Source organism: Eriocheir sinensis, chromosome 2 (assembly GCF_024679095.1).
Source record: "Eriocheir sinensis breed Jianghai 21 chromosome 2, ASM2467909v1, whole genome shotgun sequence".
Lineage (NCBI taxonomy): Eukaryota > Metazoa > Arthropoda > Malacostraca > Decapoda > Varunidae > Eriocheir > Eriocheir sinensis.
The window spans coordinates 2,175,545-2,195,579 of record NC_066510.1 but is presented as its reverse complement, the minus strand read 5'-3'; the positions used below and the strand labels follow the sequence as shown (position 1 = coordinate 2,195,579).

Genomic DNA, 20,035 nt, shown 5'->3' with positions numbered 1-20,035 from the left:
GGGGGGTTGGTTATCCTATCTGGAAAGGGAAGAGCACTGCAACAGTTAAAGTGGTATTACACTGTTCAGTAGACAAGGTGCTTGCCCATCTGCTGCTGATGCTGATTTGCAGCCAGCTGCTGAAGCTGCAAAGACCTGAGCAGTCTGGGTTCACACCCGTTAACGACAACAGAGTTTATCTTGGCGCTTGTACTGGTGGAGCGCAGACGTGAGTTTCGACCGGGGATGCTTGCAGCCTATGCCGATCTCAAGAAGGTGTTTGATTCAGTGTATCGCGACGAACTCTAGGATCTCCTGTGACTCCGTGAAATTCCTGCAAGGACTATTGTTTGCTGACTGGCCTATATTATAAGACTGAGTGCTGTGAAGTCTGGGGTGGGCCTGTCCAGATACTTTCCAGTGAACGTGTGAGTAAGCAGGGCTGTGTTATTGTCCCAAATGCTTCTCATCACGTGTATGGACTGGGTACTAGGCAGAGTTGTGGATCAGTCATTGTGCAGCATCTATTGGCAATACCAGGGTCGTTGACCTTGTTTTTGACGATGAAGCAGTAATCCTTGCGGAGTCGCTGGAGGTTCTGGTAATGGCTCTCGAGGCACTGCACGAGGAAGTGAAGCCCTTGGAACTTCAGGTTCTCTGAACCAAGACCAGGTAAGAAAGCCTGCGCGCGAGGAGCTATTTCATGAACAACAATTAGTGTGCACTATGCACGGCTCTGCGTGCAAATGATTCTATATATTCTTTAATCTTTCGTATGTCGCATAAGTGTTCTCTTGGGGGTTTCTTGTCGAGTAGGTCTTCCAGATGGCATTATTTATACATTTTATATAAAATATTCAACAAACTTAGGAAAATATGTTTATGAATTCACTTTCAAGAGTTTTCTTTGGGTTTTCGTCAATTTTTTAATTTTTTTATTTATTTATTTATTTATTTTTTTTTACATCAAGGGCATTTGGTGCTTGGATTAAAAAAATGATACTTTTCTTTAAGAATAACTTCAAACTCTTTCGCCTCTGCCTGTCAACATCTACCTTTCCTTCCTACTGGAAGTACGCCTTCATACAGCCTGTGCCCAAGAAGGGTGACCGTTCCAATCCCTCAAACTACCGCCCGATAGCTTTACTTTCCTGCCTATCTAAAGCTTTTTAATCAGTTCTTAACCGGAAGATTCAAAAGCACCTATCTACTTCTGACCTTCTATCTGATCGCCAGCATGGGTTCCGCAAGGGGCGTTCTACTGGCGATCTTCTTGTTCTCTTAACTGACTTTTGGTCATCCTCTCTTAGCCGTTTCGGTGAAACTTTCTCAGTTGCGCTAGACATATCGAAAGCTTTCGATAGAGTCTGGCACAAGTCTTTGCTTTCTAAACTGCCCTCTAACGGATTCTATCCTTCTCTCTATTCCTTTATCTCCAGTTTCCTTTCCGACAGTTCTATCTCCGCTGTGGTAGACGGTCACTGTTCTTCCCCTGAACCTATCAACAGTGGTGTTCCACAGTTCCAATGCAAGATGGCGCCACTATAAACACGCTCTGCTGCGCCAGACGCTGGCCGACCACCATCAGGCCCCACCTGGATGGAAGCCTCTGGTCCACCTCATCCAGGAGGCCTGGAAGATGCTTACCGGCAACACAAAGGCTCTGTCCTATCACCCACTCTCTTCCTGTTATTCATCAATGATCTTCTTTCCATAACAAACTGTCCTATCCACGCATAAGCTGACGACTCCACTCTGCATTATTCAACTTCTTTTAACAGAAGACCCTCTCAACGGGAATTATAAGACTCCACACTGGAGGCCGCAGGACGCTTAACCTCAGACCTTCCTATCATTTCCGATTGGGGTAAAAGGAACCTTGTGTGCTTCAATGCCTCAAAAACTCAATTTCTTCACCTATCAGCTCGACACAATCTTCCAAACACCTATCCCCTATTCTTCGACAACACCCACCTGTCACCTTCTTCAACACTAAATATCCTTGGTCTATCATTAACTCAAAATCTCAACTGAAAACTTCGCATCTCCTCACTTAATAAATCAGTTTCCTCGAGGTTGGGCGTTCTGTATCGTCTCCGTCAGTTCTTCTCCCCCGCACAGATGCTTTCCATATATAAGGGCCTTGTCCGCCCTCGTATAGAGTATGCTTCTCACGTGTGGGGGGGCTCCACTCACACAGCTCTGTTGGACAGAGTGGAGTCTAAGGCTCTTCGTCTCATTAGCTCTCCTCCTCTTACTGACAGCCTTCTACCTCTGAAATTTCACCGCCATGTTGCTTCTCTTTCTATCTTCTATCGATATTTTCATGCTGACTGCTCTTCTGAACTTGCTAACTGCATGCCTGTCCCCCTCCCGCGGCCCCGCTGTACACGACTTTCTACTCATGCTCATTTTTATACTGTCTAAATCCCTTATGCAAGAGTTAACCAGCATCTTCACTCTTTCATCCCTCACGCTGGTAAACTCTGGAGCAGTCTTCCTTCGTCTGTATTTCCTCCTGCCTATGACTTGACCTCTTTCAAGAAGAGTGTATCAAGACACCTCTCCACCCGAAATTGACCTCTCTTTTGGCTACTCTTTACTTTTTACTTTTGTGGGAGCGGCGAGTAGCGGGCTTTTTTTTGTACTCTTTTTGTTGCCCTTGAGCCGCATCCTTTGATGAAAAAAAATAAGTTCAGTTGCAATTCCCCGAGATTTTTTTATGGCAAAAAGAATTTCAATAATTTGCTTTCATAATCCTGTGATGTATCTATTTTCATACCAATATGCAATTTAGTAAACAGAAATATCATCGCGTAATTGTTATCCGAAATGGGAAATCCCGGGATCCTGGGAAATATCTTGATCTGTCCCAGAATCCCTCAAAACAGGAAACCCTAGTTCATGTCGCTTGTGTTTTCTGGCTAACTCTATGGCGTAAGACATGGACACTAAATAGGGACTTAGTGAGGCGTACTGATATCTTTAGTAATAAATGTCGACGCAGAATCATGGAATATCGCTGGAATGACTTGTCAAACCGGGGACTACTCCGTAAGAATGATTCGACAACTACGGCTACAAGCTCATGTGGTACGCTACCCCGAAGCCGAGCCTGCTCATCGAGTTGTTTCTGTAAGAGAGAATCCCAAAGTGGAGAAGGCCAAGGGGACGCCAACGGAGCTTGTGGCTTGAGCAAGTAGATAGATCCTGCCAGTAGGTACACAAGATGAGAAGGGGCCTGCATGGAGATTTGCCCGGAGGGTCCTCCGGCCTTGGCGTCGAAGGGTGGGCGAGGCGACGCGCTCCCCGACTTATGCCCCCACTGATTGACTGAGGAATAGATTTTGCGCCATTCCGGGAAGGAATTTAAAGAACATGATTAGTAAGGGTTCAAAGTTTCAAGTATCTTTGTGAGCTGCCTCATTATCTTATATATATATATATATATATATATATATATATATATATATATATATATATATATATATATATATATATATATATATATATATATATATATATATATATATATATATATATATATATATATATATATATATATATATATATATATATATATATATATATATATATATATATATATATATATATATATATATATATATATATATATATATATATATATATATATTATACATCACTGGTGGGGGCCTGATGGTCGGCTCAGTCCGTAGTGGTGCCATCTTGTTTTTGGGTCATAGGCTACTGTTCCCCGAAGCTTATCTTTGAGCCTCTCTTTGGAGAGGTAATCTAGAGTTTGGGTTGATAGGTTGCCTTCAAGGCAGTATGTGGGCAGTTTTAGGCCACTCGGCAGAACTAACTGACATCCTTTTAGTACTTCGAACCATCTTCACTTTGCCTGCTGATACTTTTACTGTCTACTGTCTCACAGGCAGCCCTGTCCGCAATAGAAGATTTTAGGAGCACCCATCCTATTGTTTTAGATATTTTTAGCTGGCTAGTTTTAGCAAAAAGTCGTGGGCATCAGGTGACCTTCTGTTGGGTACCTTCCCACGTCTCTGTGCGTGGTAATGAGGAGGCCGATGAGGTGGCGCGGGCCGCTGCTTCTCGCCCTCCCTCACAGTGCGCTCTTCCAATTAGGGACTTGCATCCCACCGTGCGGTCTGCACTCCATAGGGTGTGGCAACGCAGGTGGGCGGCTGTGATTGCCGTGGCAAAGATGGGGGAAGTCACAACCAGGGCTGTGCGTCCCGTATTTCCATATGAGAAGTCGTAAGAGGGAGACTGTCCTGGCCCGCCTTGGGGTGGGTCACACAAGATACACACTTGGCTTCCTCATGTCCCGGGGAGTTCAGCCCTACTGTGATGCGTGTTTGGTTTCCCTGACTGTTCGACACTTGCTGGTCGAGTGCCCCAGTCTGGGGGACCCGCCCTCCGGACCCCCGGTGTCGGGGCGGAGATGGGAGCTTCTCTTTGGTGCTGGGGGAGAAGGCACTCCTCCCGGGACATGACATTTATTGTTTCCTACGGGAGGCTCTCGTCCTCAACCTCCTGTAGGTTTTAGTGTCCTTTTATCGAGTCCTTCTTGTACCTAGTTGTTAACTAATTACTGTTTGTTATAGTTTTAACGTATAGTTCATATATTTTTTTATTCGGCGTCACATGACCCTGCAGTTGCGGCGCCAAGACCAAACGTTTTTTTTTAATCATCTCTCTCTCTCTCTCTCTCTCTCTCTCTCTCTCTCTCTCTCTCTCTCTCTCTCTCTCTCTCTCTCTCTCTCTCTCTCTCTCTCTCTCTCTCTCTCTCTCTCTCTCTCTCTCTCTCTCTCCATTATATTTAAGGTTTTGTTCCTTTTTCCAATGCCTATATCTTTCCTATTTATTGTTATGCGGTACCTTTAAACACCCTGAGATTGTGACCGGATTCGGCATAATCGCGTCTTACTCAGTGCCATTAACTCTCATATGAGTTTATCTTTCAGGTCTTTTTGGATTACAACGAAATTGAGACGGTGCCGAGTGACAGCTTTGTTTCCCTAACTAACGTACGCACCCTCTCCCTGAGGCATAATGAAATCGGCATTGTGGAGGAAGGAGCTCTTTCAGGTGTGTGCTTTCATTTTGTTCAATTAGATTCTAGAATTAAGTCCAGATCATTGTGTCCTGTGTATGATTTTTATTCCAAATTCTCTTCTCTCAACCTGATATTTCACTGTCGTGCTGTCTGACCTGATTCTGTATGGCTTTGCAAAACCCATAGCACGATCCCTTGCCCTCTCAAATGTCATGTTCATGGCTTCCTACAGGAGGCTGGCGTCCTCAACCTCCCTTAGGTTTTATTGACCGTTTATTGTCGTTTTTTATCATGTTTTTTTTATAGTTTTTAACCGGTTTTATATTTTTTTTTTATTATAATCTATTTTGAATTAGATTCGGCGCCACATGACCCCGCAGTTGCGGCGCCAAGATGGAGCGCCCCAATAACCATCATCATCATCCCTTGTCCTCTCAAATATCATAACATTAGCAAGTCATACCTCAGAGCAAACATTATAAATAAAACTCGCCTGCACCACTAATCGTCTGCGGTCGTCCAAGAGGCCCCTTAATACAGTGTCCTGGAGCTAAAAAAAGAAAATAAAAATAAATAAAAATAAAAAAAAGTCAACATTTGCGTTCACATTTTTCCACTTATATACACTGTCAAATCCATCTACGCAACCAGGCATCATCCCCTTTCTGCCATCTACTCTGGTATGTTATCTATATACAGGCATTCCACCAAAGACTGGTCCTTATCTATCACTCAGCCTGTTGTTGAATCCCTCTACTCTGGCTTCTGTTTATCTCATAAAACCATTCACATAAATATTAAACAGTCACGGCGACCTGACATACTGTCATCCTGTGTATCTTGTGTATATGCTGTTTTCCTGACACCTGTGCACCGTCGTGCACCCACACTAATACCAAAACTCTCACTCAGCTATGAACCGTTACGCGCGTGTGTGTGTGTGTGTGTGTGTGTGTGTGTGTGGATTTTATTTTGTGTGTGTAGGATTTTTTTATCTGTGTATGTGTGTATGTGTACACGCGCGTAAGTTTGTAGAATTTACAGAACTCAATCTAATGGTTCCCCGGAGTAGCTATATGATGCTGATGAGTCTCGAAGTGCTGCATGAGGAGGAGCCACTGAGACTGAAGGTCTTCTGGGCCAAATTCAAGGTCAAGTCTTTTGGAAGCTTGTCGGATGAGTCTTCTTGCATGTGATGACACTGTTACCAAAAAATTCACATACCTTGGTACCTGAACAATGGTGTGTCTTACCAGGAAGTCACCCGACCGATTGGCCTTCCATAGTGTTATGGGCTCGTTCAGTACGAAAATATGGCGTTGTTGATATCTATGCAGGTGGAAAAATATTCAAATCTTAAGTCACTTTTGTTCTGGTGTGGTATATGGTTGTGAGATTTTGACCAGAATAGAGACTTGGAGAGGCTTGTTGATACCTTTGGTACCAAGTGCTTTTGCACGGTCATGGGGTGTCGCTGGAATGACTTCGTGTCGACCCAGCGATTACTCCGGGAAACTGAATCGACGGCTGTTACCAGCTTAGTCCGTGAACGCCAACTCCGACTATGTGGGCACGTAGCGCATCTCCTGGGCGCCAATCCTGCTAATTAGATTGTTTCTGTACGAGACAACCGTTAGTTGGGGAGACCAAGGGGATGCTCACGTAACGCATTGATGGGGCAAGTTGATCGATCCTTGAGTGAGCTTAGAATGGGAAGGACAGCTGTGTGGAGGCTTGCAAGGGTTGATCGTCTGGGATGGAATTGGAGGATAAGTGAAGCGACGCGCCTCCTTGCGCATTCTACCCGTTAATTACCTCGCCTAATGATGCGAGTATCGTAACACACTATGGGATGCCTATATTCTTCTAGTGGGTTGATAATTGTAAGAATGTTTGAAAGACTTATTTCCGTTCGTTCTTGTCTGCGTGACTGCTAAACAAGCCATTTTGCACTTAATACTCAAGGTCATCTCTGGTGTTCAGCTTCGTAAAGATGGAGTTGTTCAGTATCTTCACTTCTATTCCTTTCACAGGTAAACTCTGAAAAAGCCTTCTTCCCATATGCTACCCATTTCTCAGACTAACTCGAGAAACAAATAGCATGATAACTCATCAAAATTGTTCATCCTTTTCGCATAATCTTTATTCTTTTCATAACAGCTGTGTTGTGGAAATTACTTTCATTCTTTATCCTTGTTTTCCTCTTTGCCTTAATATGATACACATAAGGATGCCGCTAAGACTAAAACCCTTCCCCTTTCCTCGACCATGTTTTGCTAACACTAAAGCAATTATCTTTCCCCTTCCTCATCCCTCACATGTTTTGCTAAGACTAAAACTCTTACCTTTCCCCTTCCTCATCCCTCTGCTATGTTTCAGGGCTCAGCTCACTGGAGTTTCTGGACTTGGCAAGCAACCGCCTCGGCTTTCTTCCCTCCGAAGTGTGGAACCTGAGGGAGCTTTCTCAACTGTACCTCGGTGATAATAATTTTTATGTCGCTTCGACCTTTAACATAAAAAATTTGGTTAGTATCCAAAACAACGTCTTGTGTGTGTAAGGGTGAGCTGAGGTTCAGAAGAAAAATATAATAAAGCAGTATTTGCAGGCGAGACTTTTAAATTTCAGGATAGTGTGGTTTATGATTTTCTTCATACTCAGTGCCTAAGTGCATGCGTCTAGGCGTCTGTGTCACGACATCACGACGTCATTCAGTTTTAAAAGTTTCACTGGCCTTATCATTTGCCATGACAAGTGCTTTTACATGTGAATATATAATGGCGGTAGATAATGGGTTTCACAAAATTCCCAATACGCCATCAACTGTCGTGGCTGAATGACGCTAAATGTCGAGCCATCGCGCCATTATGCGCTTACGCACCTTTACTTCCTCCTGTTTCACCTTTTGAAAAAAACTTTATTTACGTTTATTTATCCTCTACTTATTATTAATCTCCGAAACTTTAAAGTAAATATATTTATTTTCATTTTTTGTCAATATTTTTATTCAAAACAAATTTCGATAATGGCCTTTAATCCACACCACACTACATTCACACAACACACACACCTTTTCCCAAAATTCAAAATTCAAAATGGCGTGCAACAACAGTGCCTCGGAGTCCCCGCCTGGGGGGGGGGACCACAAATTCCCCCAGGGAGGACTTCCCTTCTGGCTGCCGACCTGAGAGTTGTTTTGATAACTCCTCGAACCTTTTTCTTATCAATTTCTGCAACATTCGCGGTCTTCGTTCTAATTTTCATTCTGTGGAACATCATCTCTCCTCCTCTAAACCCCACCTTCTCTTCCTCACCGAAACACAGATTTCTGAGGCTATACTGACAGCAATTTCTACTCTGTTCCTTCCTACTATCTCTATCCTAAATTTCAATCCAAAGCTGGATGTTGCGCCTACGTACGCAACGACATCACTTGCTCTCGTGCCCACGACCTTGACTCTTCTAAATTTTCCACCATCTGGCTAAGACTTCATTGTCATTCTATTACTAAATACATCTGTGCTATTTATCTTTCACCTAACTCTACTAACTATGTAAAATTCTTTGACTACCTGAACTCTAAAGTGGAGCACATCTTGACCCACTCTCCCTTCGCTGAAATCTCCATCCTAAGAGATTTCAATGTTCACCACCAGCTTTGGCTTTCATCCTCTTTCACTGACCAGCCTGGTGAACAAGCCTACAACTTTGCTCTCCTCAATGACCTAGAGCAGTTGGTTCAGTACCCTACACGTATTCCCGACCGTCTTGGAGACAGGCCCAACATACTAGACCTCTTCCTTACCTCTAACCCTTCTGCTTACTCTGTCAAACTGTTCTCTCCGTTGGGCTCCTCCGATCACAACCTTATTTATGTATTCTGTCCTATCGCTCCTGTACACCCTCTGGACCCACCGAAGAGGCGATGCTTCTGGCATTTTGCTTCAGCTCGGTGGGACGACCTGAGGATGTACTTTTCCGATTTCCCGTGGAATGATTACTGCTTCCAGGATAGAGACCCCTCTGTGTGTGCCCTGCGCTTCACAGAGGTGATTGTCTCAAGAATGGAGGCATACATTCCACGTACTTTCTCTACTATCCATGCTAAAAAGCCTTGGTTTAATCACGCTCGTTCTCGTGCTGTCAAAGATAGAAACGCAGCTCACAAAAGGTACCAGAGCCTTCGAACTTCCGCTAACCATGACCTTTACATTTCCGCCCGGAATCGTGCCAAATCTATTCTTCGACTTGCCAAAAACTCCCTTATCCATAGCAAATATCAACACATTGCTTTCTCTAATTCTTCCACAGACTTCTGGCACTTAGCCAAAAATATCTCCTCCAGTTTCATTTCTTCCTCTTTCCCGCCTCTTCTTAACCCAGACGCCAGCACTGCCGTCTCTTCCATCTCTAAGGCTGAACTCTTCGCTCAAACTTTCTGTAACAACTCCACTCTGAACGATTCTGGGCATATTCCTTTTACTCATCCCCACTCTGACTCCTTTATGCCTGTTATTAAGATTCTTCCTAATGATGTCTTCTATGCCCTCTCTGGCCTCAACTCTCAGAAGGCTTATGGACCTGAAGGAGTGCCTCCTATTGTCCTTAAAAACTGTGCTTCCGTGCTGACACCCTGCCTGGTCAAACTCTTTCGCCTCTGCCTATCAACATCTACTTTTCCTTCCTGCTGGAAGTACGCCTTCGTACAGCCTGTGCCTAAGAAGGGTGACCGTTCCAATCCCTCAAACTACCGCCCTATAGCTTTACTTTCCTGTCTATCTAAAGCTTTTGAATCAATCCTTAACCGGAAGATTCAAAAGCACCTTTCCACTTCTAACCTTCTATCTGATCGCCAGTATGGGTTCCGCAAGGGGCGTTCTACTGGTGATCTTCTTGCTCTCTTAACTGATTCTTGGTCATCCTCTCTTAGCCGTTTCGGTGAAACTTTCTCAGTTGCACTAGACATATCGAAAGCCTTCGATAGAGTCTGGCACAAGTCTTTGCTTTCTTAACTGCCCTCTTTCGGATTCTATCCTTCTCTCTGTTCCTTTATCTCCAGTTTCCTTTCCGGCCGTTCTATCTCTGCTGTGGTAGACGGTCACTGTTCTTCTCATAAACCTATTAACAGTGGTGTTCCACAGGGCTCTGTCCTATCACCCACTCTCTTCCTGTTATTCATCAATGATCTTCTTTCCATAACAAACTGTCCTATCCACTCATACGCTGATGACTCCACTCTACATTATTCAACTTCTTTCAACAGAAGACCCTCTCAACAGGAATTACATGACTCCAGGCTGGAGGCTGCAGAACGCTTAACCTCAGACCTTACTATCATTTCCGATTGGGGTAAAAGGAACCTTGTGTCCTTCAATGCCTCAAAAACCCAATTTCTCCACCGATCAACTCGACACAATCTTCCAAACACCTATCCCCTATTCTTCGACAACACTCAGCTGTCACCATCTTCAACACTAAACATCCTCGGTCTATCCTTAACTCAAAATCTTAACTGGAAACTTCACATCTCCTCTCTCACTAAATCAGCTTCCTCGAGGTTGGGCGTTCTGTATCGTCTCCGCCAGTTCTTCTCCCCCGCACAGTTGCTATCCATATACAGGGGCATTGTCCGCCCTCGTATGGAGTATGCATCTCACGTGTGGGGGGGCTCCACTCACACAGCTCTCTTAGACAGAGTGGAGTCTAAGGCTCTTCGTCTCATCAGCTCTCCTCCTCTTACTGATAGTCTTCTACCTCTTAATTTCCGCCGCCATCTTGCCTCTCTTTCTATCTTCTATCGATATTTCCACGCTGACTGCTCTTCTGAACTTGCTAACTGCATGCCTCCCCCCCTCCCGCGGCCCCGCTGCACGCGACTTTCTACTCATGCTCATCCCTATACTGTCCAAACCCCATATGCAAGAGTTAACCAGCATCTTCACTCTTTCATCCCTCACGCTGGTAAACTCTGGAACAATCTTCTTTCTTCTGTATTTCCTCCTGCCTACGACTTGAACTCTTTCAAGAGAAGGGTATCAGGACACCTCTCCTCCCGAAATTGACCTCTCTTTCGGCCACCTCTTTAGAATCTTTTTGTAAGCAGCGAGTAGCGGGCTTTTTTTCTATTGTTGTTTACTTTTTTGTGCCCTTGAGCTGTTTCCTTTGTTGTAAAAAAAAAAGTAATAATAATAATTTTGTGTTGCCTTTATCGGTCAATATTCCTTTTTGAATTTTGATGATTTACATATATCACTCATGACTATATATTGATACAGCACCATATCAGGCATGTAGAATAGTTCATTATTTACTACAAATTGCTGCGAGCTAATCAACATTAGGAGGCGTGGTCGGACCCCTGCAGTTCCAAGTTTTGCCCCTCTGCCGGTAATCTGACTTAACCCTCCTGCTGGGGATCCTCAGAATGGCACTTTGTTGGAAAGGAGTTTATTTTTATCAGCAGTAAGCGCTTTATCTTTCCTCCATGAACTCTTCACCAAAGTCTACCACTAAGTCCATTCAGCAGTCCGACTGTCAACAGGCGCCTTTAGATCATCCCCCATATCAAGTCTCTTAGTTGACGCTGGAGTGCCACCCTTGGACTTGCATAGAGATGGACTCTTAATTAAGTACTGGTACATACTACAACGCCAACCCAACAACCATGCCTACATCGTTGCCTTAGACATCAATCTAAATATAATAATACATGGAAACAAACCTCTCCTACCTCGCCCCTTTGGTTTCTGTGTCCGGAATGTTATTGGGGACCTCTCACTACCATACTGCCCATTAGCTACACACCAATTACCTCCCATCGCACCGTGGGAATTTCCAGACGTACAGTTCTGCCGGTACTTTCCTTTCAGTAAGGCGGATGTGTCAGAGAGGATTGCCCGGCAGTGGTTACTCTCGCACGCAACATTTCATGACACTTTTACACCTGTATTCACAAACTGCTCAAATCCAGTGCTGGCGTTGGATTTAAAGCCGTCTTTCCAGAGTTTTCCCCGTTCTGGGAACCATCCCGCCCTTGCATCTGTTTTTACTGAAGAACTCTCTGCAATTCTTTTAGCAATGTATGTAATTTTTAGCCTTCCGGTGTGACGTTTTACTATATATCTTTAGCGACTCGCTCGCAGCATTATCTGCCTTAGAAGATTTTACAAGCACCCTCATTATTGTTATAGACATTTTTTGCTGGCTAGTCCTATTCAAAAGTCGTGGGCATGAGGTGACCTTTTGTTGGGTACCTACCCACGTCTGTGTGTGATAATGAGGAGGCCGATGAGGTGGCGCGGGCCGCTGCTTCTCGTCCTCCCTCACAGTGCGCTCTTCCATTTAGTGACTTGCATCCCACCGTGCAGTGTGCACTCCAGAGGGTGTGGCAGCGCAGGTGGGCGGCTGTGATTGCCACGACAAAGATGGGGGAAGTCACGACCAGGGCTGTGCGTCCTTGGTCGTATTCCCATAAAAGGAGTCATAAGAGAGATAATGTCCTGGCCAGCCTTAGGGTGGGTCACACTAGGTACAGACATGGCTTCTCCATGTCCCGGGGAGTTCAGCCCTACTGTGATGACTGCTTGGTCCTCCTGACTGTTCGGCACTTGCTGGTCGAGTGCCCCAATCTGGGGGACCTGCGAGAGCGGTACCTCTCCCGGTGTCGGGGTGGAGATGGGAGTCTCTCTCTCTCTCTCTCTCTCTCTCTCTCTCTCTCTCTCTCTCTCTCTCTCTCTCTCTCTCTCTCTCTCTCTCTCTCTCTCTCTCTCTCTCTCTCTCTCTCTCTCTCTCTCTCTCTCTCTCTCTCTCTCTCTCTCTCTCTCTCTCTCTCTCTCTCTCTCTCTCTCTCTCTCTCTCTCTCTCTCTCTCTCTCTCTCTCTCTCTCTCTCTCTCTCTCTCTCTCTCTCTCTCTCTCTCTCTCTCTCTCTCTCTCTCTCTCTCTCTCTCTCTCTCTCTCTCTCTCTCTCTCTCTCTCTCTCTCTCTCTCTCTCTCTCTCTCTCTCTCTCTCTCTCTCTCTCTCTCTCTCTCTCTCTCTCTCTCTCTCTCTCTCTCTCTCTCTCTCTCTCTCTCTCTCTCTCTCTCTCTCTCTCTCTCTCTCTCTCTCTCTCTCTCTCTCTCTCTCTCTCTCTCTCTCTCTCTCTCTCTCTCTCTCTCTCTCTCTCTCTCTCTCTCTCTCTCTCTCTCTCTCTCTCTCTCTCTGTGGTGCTGGGGGAGAACGCACTCTCCCCGGGACATGAAGTCATCGACCACCTACAGGATGTTGGTATCCTCCATATCCTGTAGTTATACTGTCTATGGTAGTCACTTTTATATTGTTTTTAGATTTTTATTATGCACCTCAGCTTTTATAATTTTACGGTTTTCTTTTAATATAAATTTACGATTATAAACGAGGTGTAGTATATTCGGAGCCATATGACCACTACAGTTGCGGCGCCAGAACCCTACAACTTAATCAATCAATCTTTTAATACTAGATCCTCCCAACAAGAATTAAAGGACTCCAAGCTACACACTACATAACCCTTGATCCCTGACCCTGCAATCATTTCTGAACGGGGCAGAAGTAACTTAGTTTCTGTCAGTGCCTTAAAAACTCAGTGGGCGGGGACTGAAAAATCCCGGCTTGTGTCACCGGGCGGAGCGCGAACCAGCGCCGTCCTGGAGGCGGAGCCGTCACGCTATCCACTCAGCCACGGTCTACCCGCGTTCGGTATCGTCTTGCCCCCCCTCCCAGATGTTATCCACATCCTTGTCTGCGTATAAAATATGCGTCTCATGTGTTTAAGGAGTTTAAACACACACACACACACACACACACACACACACACACACACACACACACCTTTTAGGCAGCCAGGTAGAGCCAAGGGCACTTCATCTCATCAACTCCGCTGCTCGTACTGGTAGTCTTCCTATTAAATTCTGCTGCAACGTTGCCCATCTCCTATTGGCATTTTCATTTTAACTGCTCTTCTGAACATCCAGACTGCATGCCTCAACCTCTCCCACGGCCCCTCTGCACACGGCATTCTAATCTACCTGACCCCTATGCTGTCAAAATATCTTGTGTAAGAATTAACCTGCATCTTCATCCTTTCGGCGCTTTTGCTGGTATGCTCAGGAACAGTTTTCCTGAATATGTATTTCATTCTGCCGACGATTTTGACCTCTTTCAAGAGATGAGTGGCAGGACACCGCTGTATCCAAAATTGACCCTTTTATTTGGCCACTCTATTCTATTTCCTCTTAGAGGTGCAGCGCTTAGTTATTTTTTTCCTTAAGCTGACTGTTAATGTAAGATTATATATAAAAAAATCGGAATAGGATGCGTGTGTAGTTTTGCAATCATTTCTTGGCACAGCATCGAGTCCTCATGCCTCCTTAATGCATCCTCAGGTGAACTTGCAAGTGCTGGATCTCCACCTGAACCACCTGAGTGACATGCCTCTAAATAGCCTGGAGCCTCTAACGAAACTACGAAAACTTCATCTGTACTGGAACATGTTCGTAAGTCTTCCCGTGATGACCGAAAATCATTTGTTAGAAGAAGTGCTGGTGAACGGCAATGCTCTGCTGGACTTTCCAAAGTATATGTTTGGCAACCTAACGTCACCACTCACGTATCATTTTGTGGTAAGTGTTTTCCTTTGGTGGAAGTTTTACTTCTTTTACGGAAAGTTTAAACGGACAGATTTCAGTGTAGAAGTTTAGCTTCTTAACCTAAAAAAGAATAGGCCAATACATTTAAGAAAGATAAGGAAATAATACTCCGTACCAGCTAATTTAAAAAGTGATAATTAGTAGGGATGAGCTTGAGTAGATTTTGATATTCAGCGACGACTCGCGAGGGTGTGCATTTTGCAAGTTCAACAGAGCAATTAGTATAAAATATAGTAATTAAAGAAAGCATATACAACCTTTTGGGGGAGCAAAATGTAAAACAAACTAGAAATGAAAAACATAGAGGGTGCGAAATACTATTAGCAAAGCATGATGGTTTCCCCATAATGTAGGTATTATATTTTTGAGCATCAAGAGGCTGGAAGCACTGCACTTTGGGAGCAGATGCTTGGTTAACGGTGGCGGGAGCCAAGCTACGGTCCTAATTTACGTATTGGGAGACAACGTTGTTGAGTATACGTAGGTTAGCTATTATAGAAATAATTACCTGTTAAACAATTTAAGATAAATTTTCTATCAGAAATTAACACTGCAATTAATAGAGCATCATAACTGACCATATTCAGCCTCCTACAGTCTGTCTGAATGTTACATTATTTTCAAGCTTTTTCCGCATTTTTCGTGCTAACTGCTCTTCTGAACTTGCTAACTTGATGATTCCATCATTTCCATGACGGCTGTACTGAAGTTTCTATTCTGCGTCAATCCCTATACTGCTATATCGTATGTCTTCCTAATGTAAGTGCCAACCGGTAACTTTATCATTTCATCCCTCAGTTTTATGTTCTGCAACCTCCTTCCTCTGTATTTATTTATTTCCTCCTATAAATTAAAGTCCTACAATAAAGGAACGAACATCAGAATAACTAACTTAATTTTTTTTTTTTTTCGATTGTTAACTGCGAGCATTTTGTATTAATTTTGTCCTTTATTTGCCACATTTTTACTGTAATGGAAGCAGCTCAAAGGCAAAAAATATAAACGCACGTTAATTAAGCGCTGCTCCTGTAAAGGATAATGAAAGTAATGAAAGTGAGTGGCCAGATTAGAGGGTCACTTTCGGATAGAAGTAAGTGCCTTGACTCTCTTCTCTTAAAAGAATTCAAGTCGTTGGCTGAAGGAAGTGCAGATAAAGAAAGGCTGTTTATCAGAATTTAAATGCGAAAGGTTTGAAAGAGTAAAGATGGTGGTTGAGTTTTTGATGAGGGATTGGGATAGCATAGAGATGAGGAAGAGTAGATCATGTGCTGCAGGACAGCGGGATGGTTAGAGGTTGGCAGTTAACAAGTTTAGAAAAGCAGTCAGCATGACCTAACGATATAGTATAGGCATTAAAGAGGCAGAAGACTCTCAGTAAAGGGTGTGAAGTTGATGAGCCGAAAAGCAATTGGCGCTACTTTGTTGTAAAGGGAATACCCCCAATGCCCCAGGCTTCCACGTACGAGATGTATATTCCATTCGAGGGCGAACAAGGCCCCTGTATATGGAGACCACCTGGAGGAAGAAAAAAATGGTGGAGACGATAAAGAACGCCTAACCTCGAGGAAACTGATTTAGCAAGAAATGAGATACGAAATTTCCAGATTAGATTTAAGGTAAAAACGGACCGAAAATGTTGATGTAGAAGGGGACAGTTAAATGTTATCATGATAAATAAAAAGTCTGGAAGATTGTATCGAATTGACAAGTGAAAAAATTAAGTTTTTGTGGCAATGAAAAACACCAAGTTTCTTCTGCCGATTCGGAAATGATAGCAAGGTCAGAGGTTAAACATTCTACAGCGTTCAGACATTGAGTCCTATAAATATGTTTCAGGTGGTTATGTTGGGTAGCCCAGAGTTGTGTCATCGGCGAAGGAGTGGATAAGACAGCTGGTTTTGTAAAGATCATTAATGATTAAAATATAAAGTGGGAGCCCTGAGGTTTCTACCACAACAGAGATTGATCGGCCCGAAAGGAAACTGGGGGAAACACTTCAGTGAGAGGGATAGAAACCGTAAAAAGTTAGTTTATTAAGGACAGATTTGAGAGACTCAAAAGCAACAACAAATGTTTCACTGAGGCGGCTAAAAGAGGATGGCCAGGAGTCAGTTGACAAGACAAGAAGCTCACTAGCAGAACGCCCCTTGCAGAATTGGAACTGGTGGTTAGAGAGAGTCAAGAGCTGATAGATCCTAAGTACTTTCCTGTAAAGGGTTGTTGTAAAAGCTTTAGGAAGGCAAGAAAACAAAGCTTTTGGAAATCAATTTAAAATAACTAGACGTGTTACTTTGCTAGAAGTGGATGATGGAAGAAAAGATAGATTCCGAATGAAACGCAAAAGTTTGATCAGGCAGTGTATCAGCAAGGAGGCAGATAAGGACCATAGGAGGCACTATACTGGATCCTTAGGTCATCTAAGCCAGGTTTAAGCCAGAGCGGCATGTAAATCATCATTCTTAAGACTTAATAGCAGGCAAAGGCATAGCAGATTGGAGTGGGGTGAGTAGGAGGAATATGACCTAGTCGTCAAGATTTGACAGCTGTTGAGTCATCGGCTTTGAGAGGCGGTGGGGAAGTTAAAGTTTGTTAGATATATGTTTAGCTAGATGCCAGAAAATTCTTAAAACTAATTTTGACATTCTATTCATGAAGGAATTTCTTTGGTAAGTCGAAGAAGAGATTTAGCACGAATCAGGGCATAACTGTAATGTTCCTATAAAAAGGAAAATTAATCTCTTATAAGTATTTGTATCCTCACACACAGGATAACCCCGCCTACGACGTTTGGGCCACCATGCTTCTCCCGCTGCCGGACAAGAGTCATATAGTGATGGGCTCTGATGTGACCGTATGGGCTGAGGACGAGCAGCAGGCAGAAGAAGTGCTGCTTAAAGACTGGCTGGTGCAGGACGGCCTTTCCAACACCATAGACCTCAGTAACCTCTTGATGATCTGTGGAGATAAGAGAAAACAGCCAAGTCCTCGACAGCCACTGTGCTAGTCACATCAAATAAAAGACTGCTTCTCTATAAGTTCGTTTTATTATCACAAGAAAAGCTTTATACCATTAAGGGCTTTAATGTTTGTACCACATTTGGCCCATATCTGCTTACTTTGTCCTATTCATCAACTTATCTTTTTTCACAAACCCTTTATTGCTTATATTGGAGCACTAAAAGTTACATTACCAGCTGGTGAAATTACCCTGAAACGGGTTGTTCTACCCCTGCTGAGGGCAGTCTGTCCAATCCCTAATCTGGAGTGGTTGGGTTTAAGTTTGCAACTCCTTCCGGTAAAACTTAACTAGGAAAGAAATCTAAATAAAAGGTAGAGGTCAGGATCGAAGCTCTGCTTGCAATCCCAACCTAATTGTGCTGGAGGGGCCCAACTACGCAGTGGGTTCCCTCTGTGCATTCGCATACGGTGAGCCTCCCACTAGTGCAGGGTGCCGGCGGGACTGGTGCATCCCGAAGGGAGAAGGGCCCTCCTCTACCACCTCTTGGCTCTCGGAGGCGAACACGGTGGTCCATGTAGTTTCTTTTTTGTTTGTTTGTTTTAAAGCAAGGGAAGCTTTTTGTTTGTTTTAAAGCAAGGGAAGCTCAGGGGCAAATAATAAAAAAAAAAACACATCAATTTCGGCGTTTGATTTTTTTTTTTTTTTTTTCAGCAAGGGAGGTAGCTCAAGAGCAACAACAACAACAACAACAAAATATCCGCTCCAACAGAAGAAAACAGAACGAGAGGCCTGAAGAAGTCATCGTCGGGTGGAGAGGTGCCTTGATACTCTCCTCTTAAAAGAGTTCAAGTGGTAGGCAGCAGGAAATACAGACGAAGGAAGGTTGTTCCATAGTTTACTAGCGGAAGGGATAAAAGAATGAATATGCTGGTCAAGTCTTGCGCAGGGAAGTAGGATAGTATGCGGATGAGCGAGACCAGAGTGGAGGAGTAGGTAGGAAGACACCTACCGAACGGGCGTGAGCTACTCCCGGTGAGGATATATGGGAAGCGAGGAGGGTGCTGAAGCCCTTGAAAGACCCTTCCCATGTCCTCACTAGCCGTTTCCCTTTTGTCTCATCAACACCAGAGAGCAGTTCAGCATTCTCTCTAAAGACAGTTCCTCTCTCTTTCTACACCACACTACATTCACACAACACACACACCTTTTCCCAAAATTCAAAATTCAAAATGGCTAATGAAAACACCGCCTCGGAGTCCCCGCTTGGGGGGGGACCATAAATTCCCCCAGGGAGGACTCCCCTTCTGGCTGCCGACTTGAGAGGTGTCCTGATAACTCCTCGAACCTCCTCCTTATCAATTTCTGAAACATTCGCGGTCGTCGTTCTAATTTTCATTCTGTGGAACACCATCTGTTGTAAAAAAAAAAAAAAAAAGAATTTCGTGTGCAGCGGAGTCGCGGGAAGAGGGAAGGCATACATAGGTAGCATGTTTAGGAGAGCAGTTAGCATGGAAATATAGATACAATATAGAAAAAGAAGCAACGACGCCGCGGAATCTTCTATAGAATTAGAGTGAATAAAATAATTTTGTAACCCATTCCGCTTCAGAACTATCAGTCAGTTTAAATGCTGTGGGTGACGTCACAGCCTATTCAAGGTGGTAGTTTAAGAGTATATTTGGCAGTAAATGTATATAAAATTAAAATGTCTACCAAAATTAATAGTAAACTACATACTGTGAGAGCTCGGTTAAGTATACGATATATGGGAGAGAGGTATTTATTTAACAATTTGTATATGCTCCCCCTGCAAACGTTAACTACACCGTATGCACCCCTGCAAATATTAATTACACTTAAGTCTATTTCGAGGCGTGTCACTAGCGGTGCCGGTTTCTACCAAAGCGGCTTTTCTCTTGGCTCATGCTGCCCCCCCCCCCTCCCCCGTAGATCGTTCTTGATTCACTTGGACGGTTTCCTCAAGAGTCCGGGTTGATGGGTGGTCCAGGACAGCATGTGGGTAGTCTTAAGCCACTCGGCGGTAACTGAAAAATCCCAGGTGGTAGCATTAAGTAGGGGGTTAAGGTCGGGTGATGGGGAGGATGTGGCAGAAGGGTGATTTCTCGGTGCCTCTGGAACCAGTTTCAAACTACTTGGCAATTATGAACATGACTATTATCCTGCAACAAGTAAAATGGAACCCCCTCAGGGAAGAATAGTAATATTCTCACGGACTCCAAAAAAATCTCATCGAGGATTTCCACGTAGCGTGCCCCTGTCAACCGGCCTGGTCCTGTTTAGCCAGCTCACCGACAGTGGCGTACCGAGGGGGGGGGGGGGCCATGGCCCCTCTTTTTGCAAAGAAAAATAATAATG

The 20,035-nt window shown here is 44.1% G+C and overlaps 1 protein-coding gene across 1 annotated transcript in view; it reads left to right on the top strand.

The window, feature by feature from the left end:
* The window catches only part of LOC126998487 (leucine-rich repeat-containing protein 15-like), a 55,125-nt gene extending 37,390 nt beyond the window's left edge, over positions 1–17,735 (top strand). The window contains exons 3-6 of the mRNA XM_050860224.1: positions 4,947–5,070; positions 7,418–7,563; positions 14,437–14,673; positions 17,468–17,735. Coding sequence (XP_050716181.1) covers positions 4,947–5,070; positions 7,418–7,563; positions 14,437–14,673; positions 17,468–17,704 — 744 coding nt within the window. The 3' untranslated portion in view covers positions 17,705–17,735. The remainder of the gene's footprint in view (positions 1–4,946; positions 5,071–7,417; positions 7,564–14,436; positions 14,674–17,467) is intronic.
* The last annotated feature ends 2,300 nt before the right edge of the window (positions 17,736–20,035 follow it).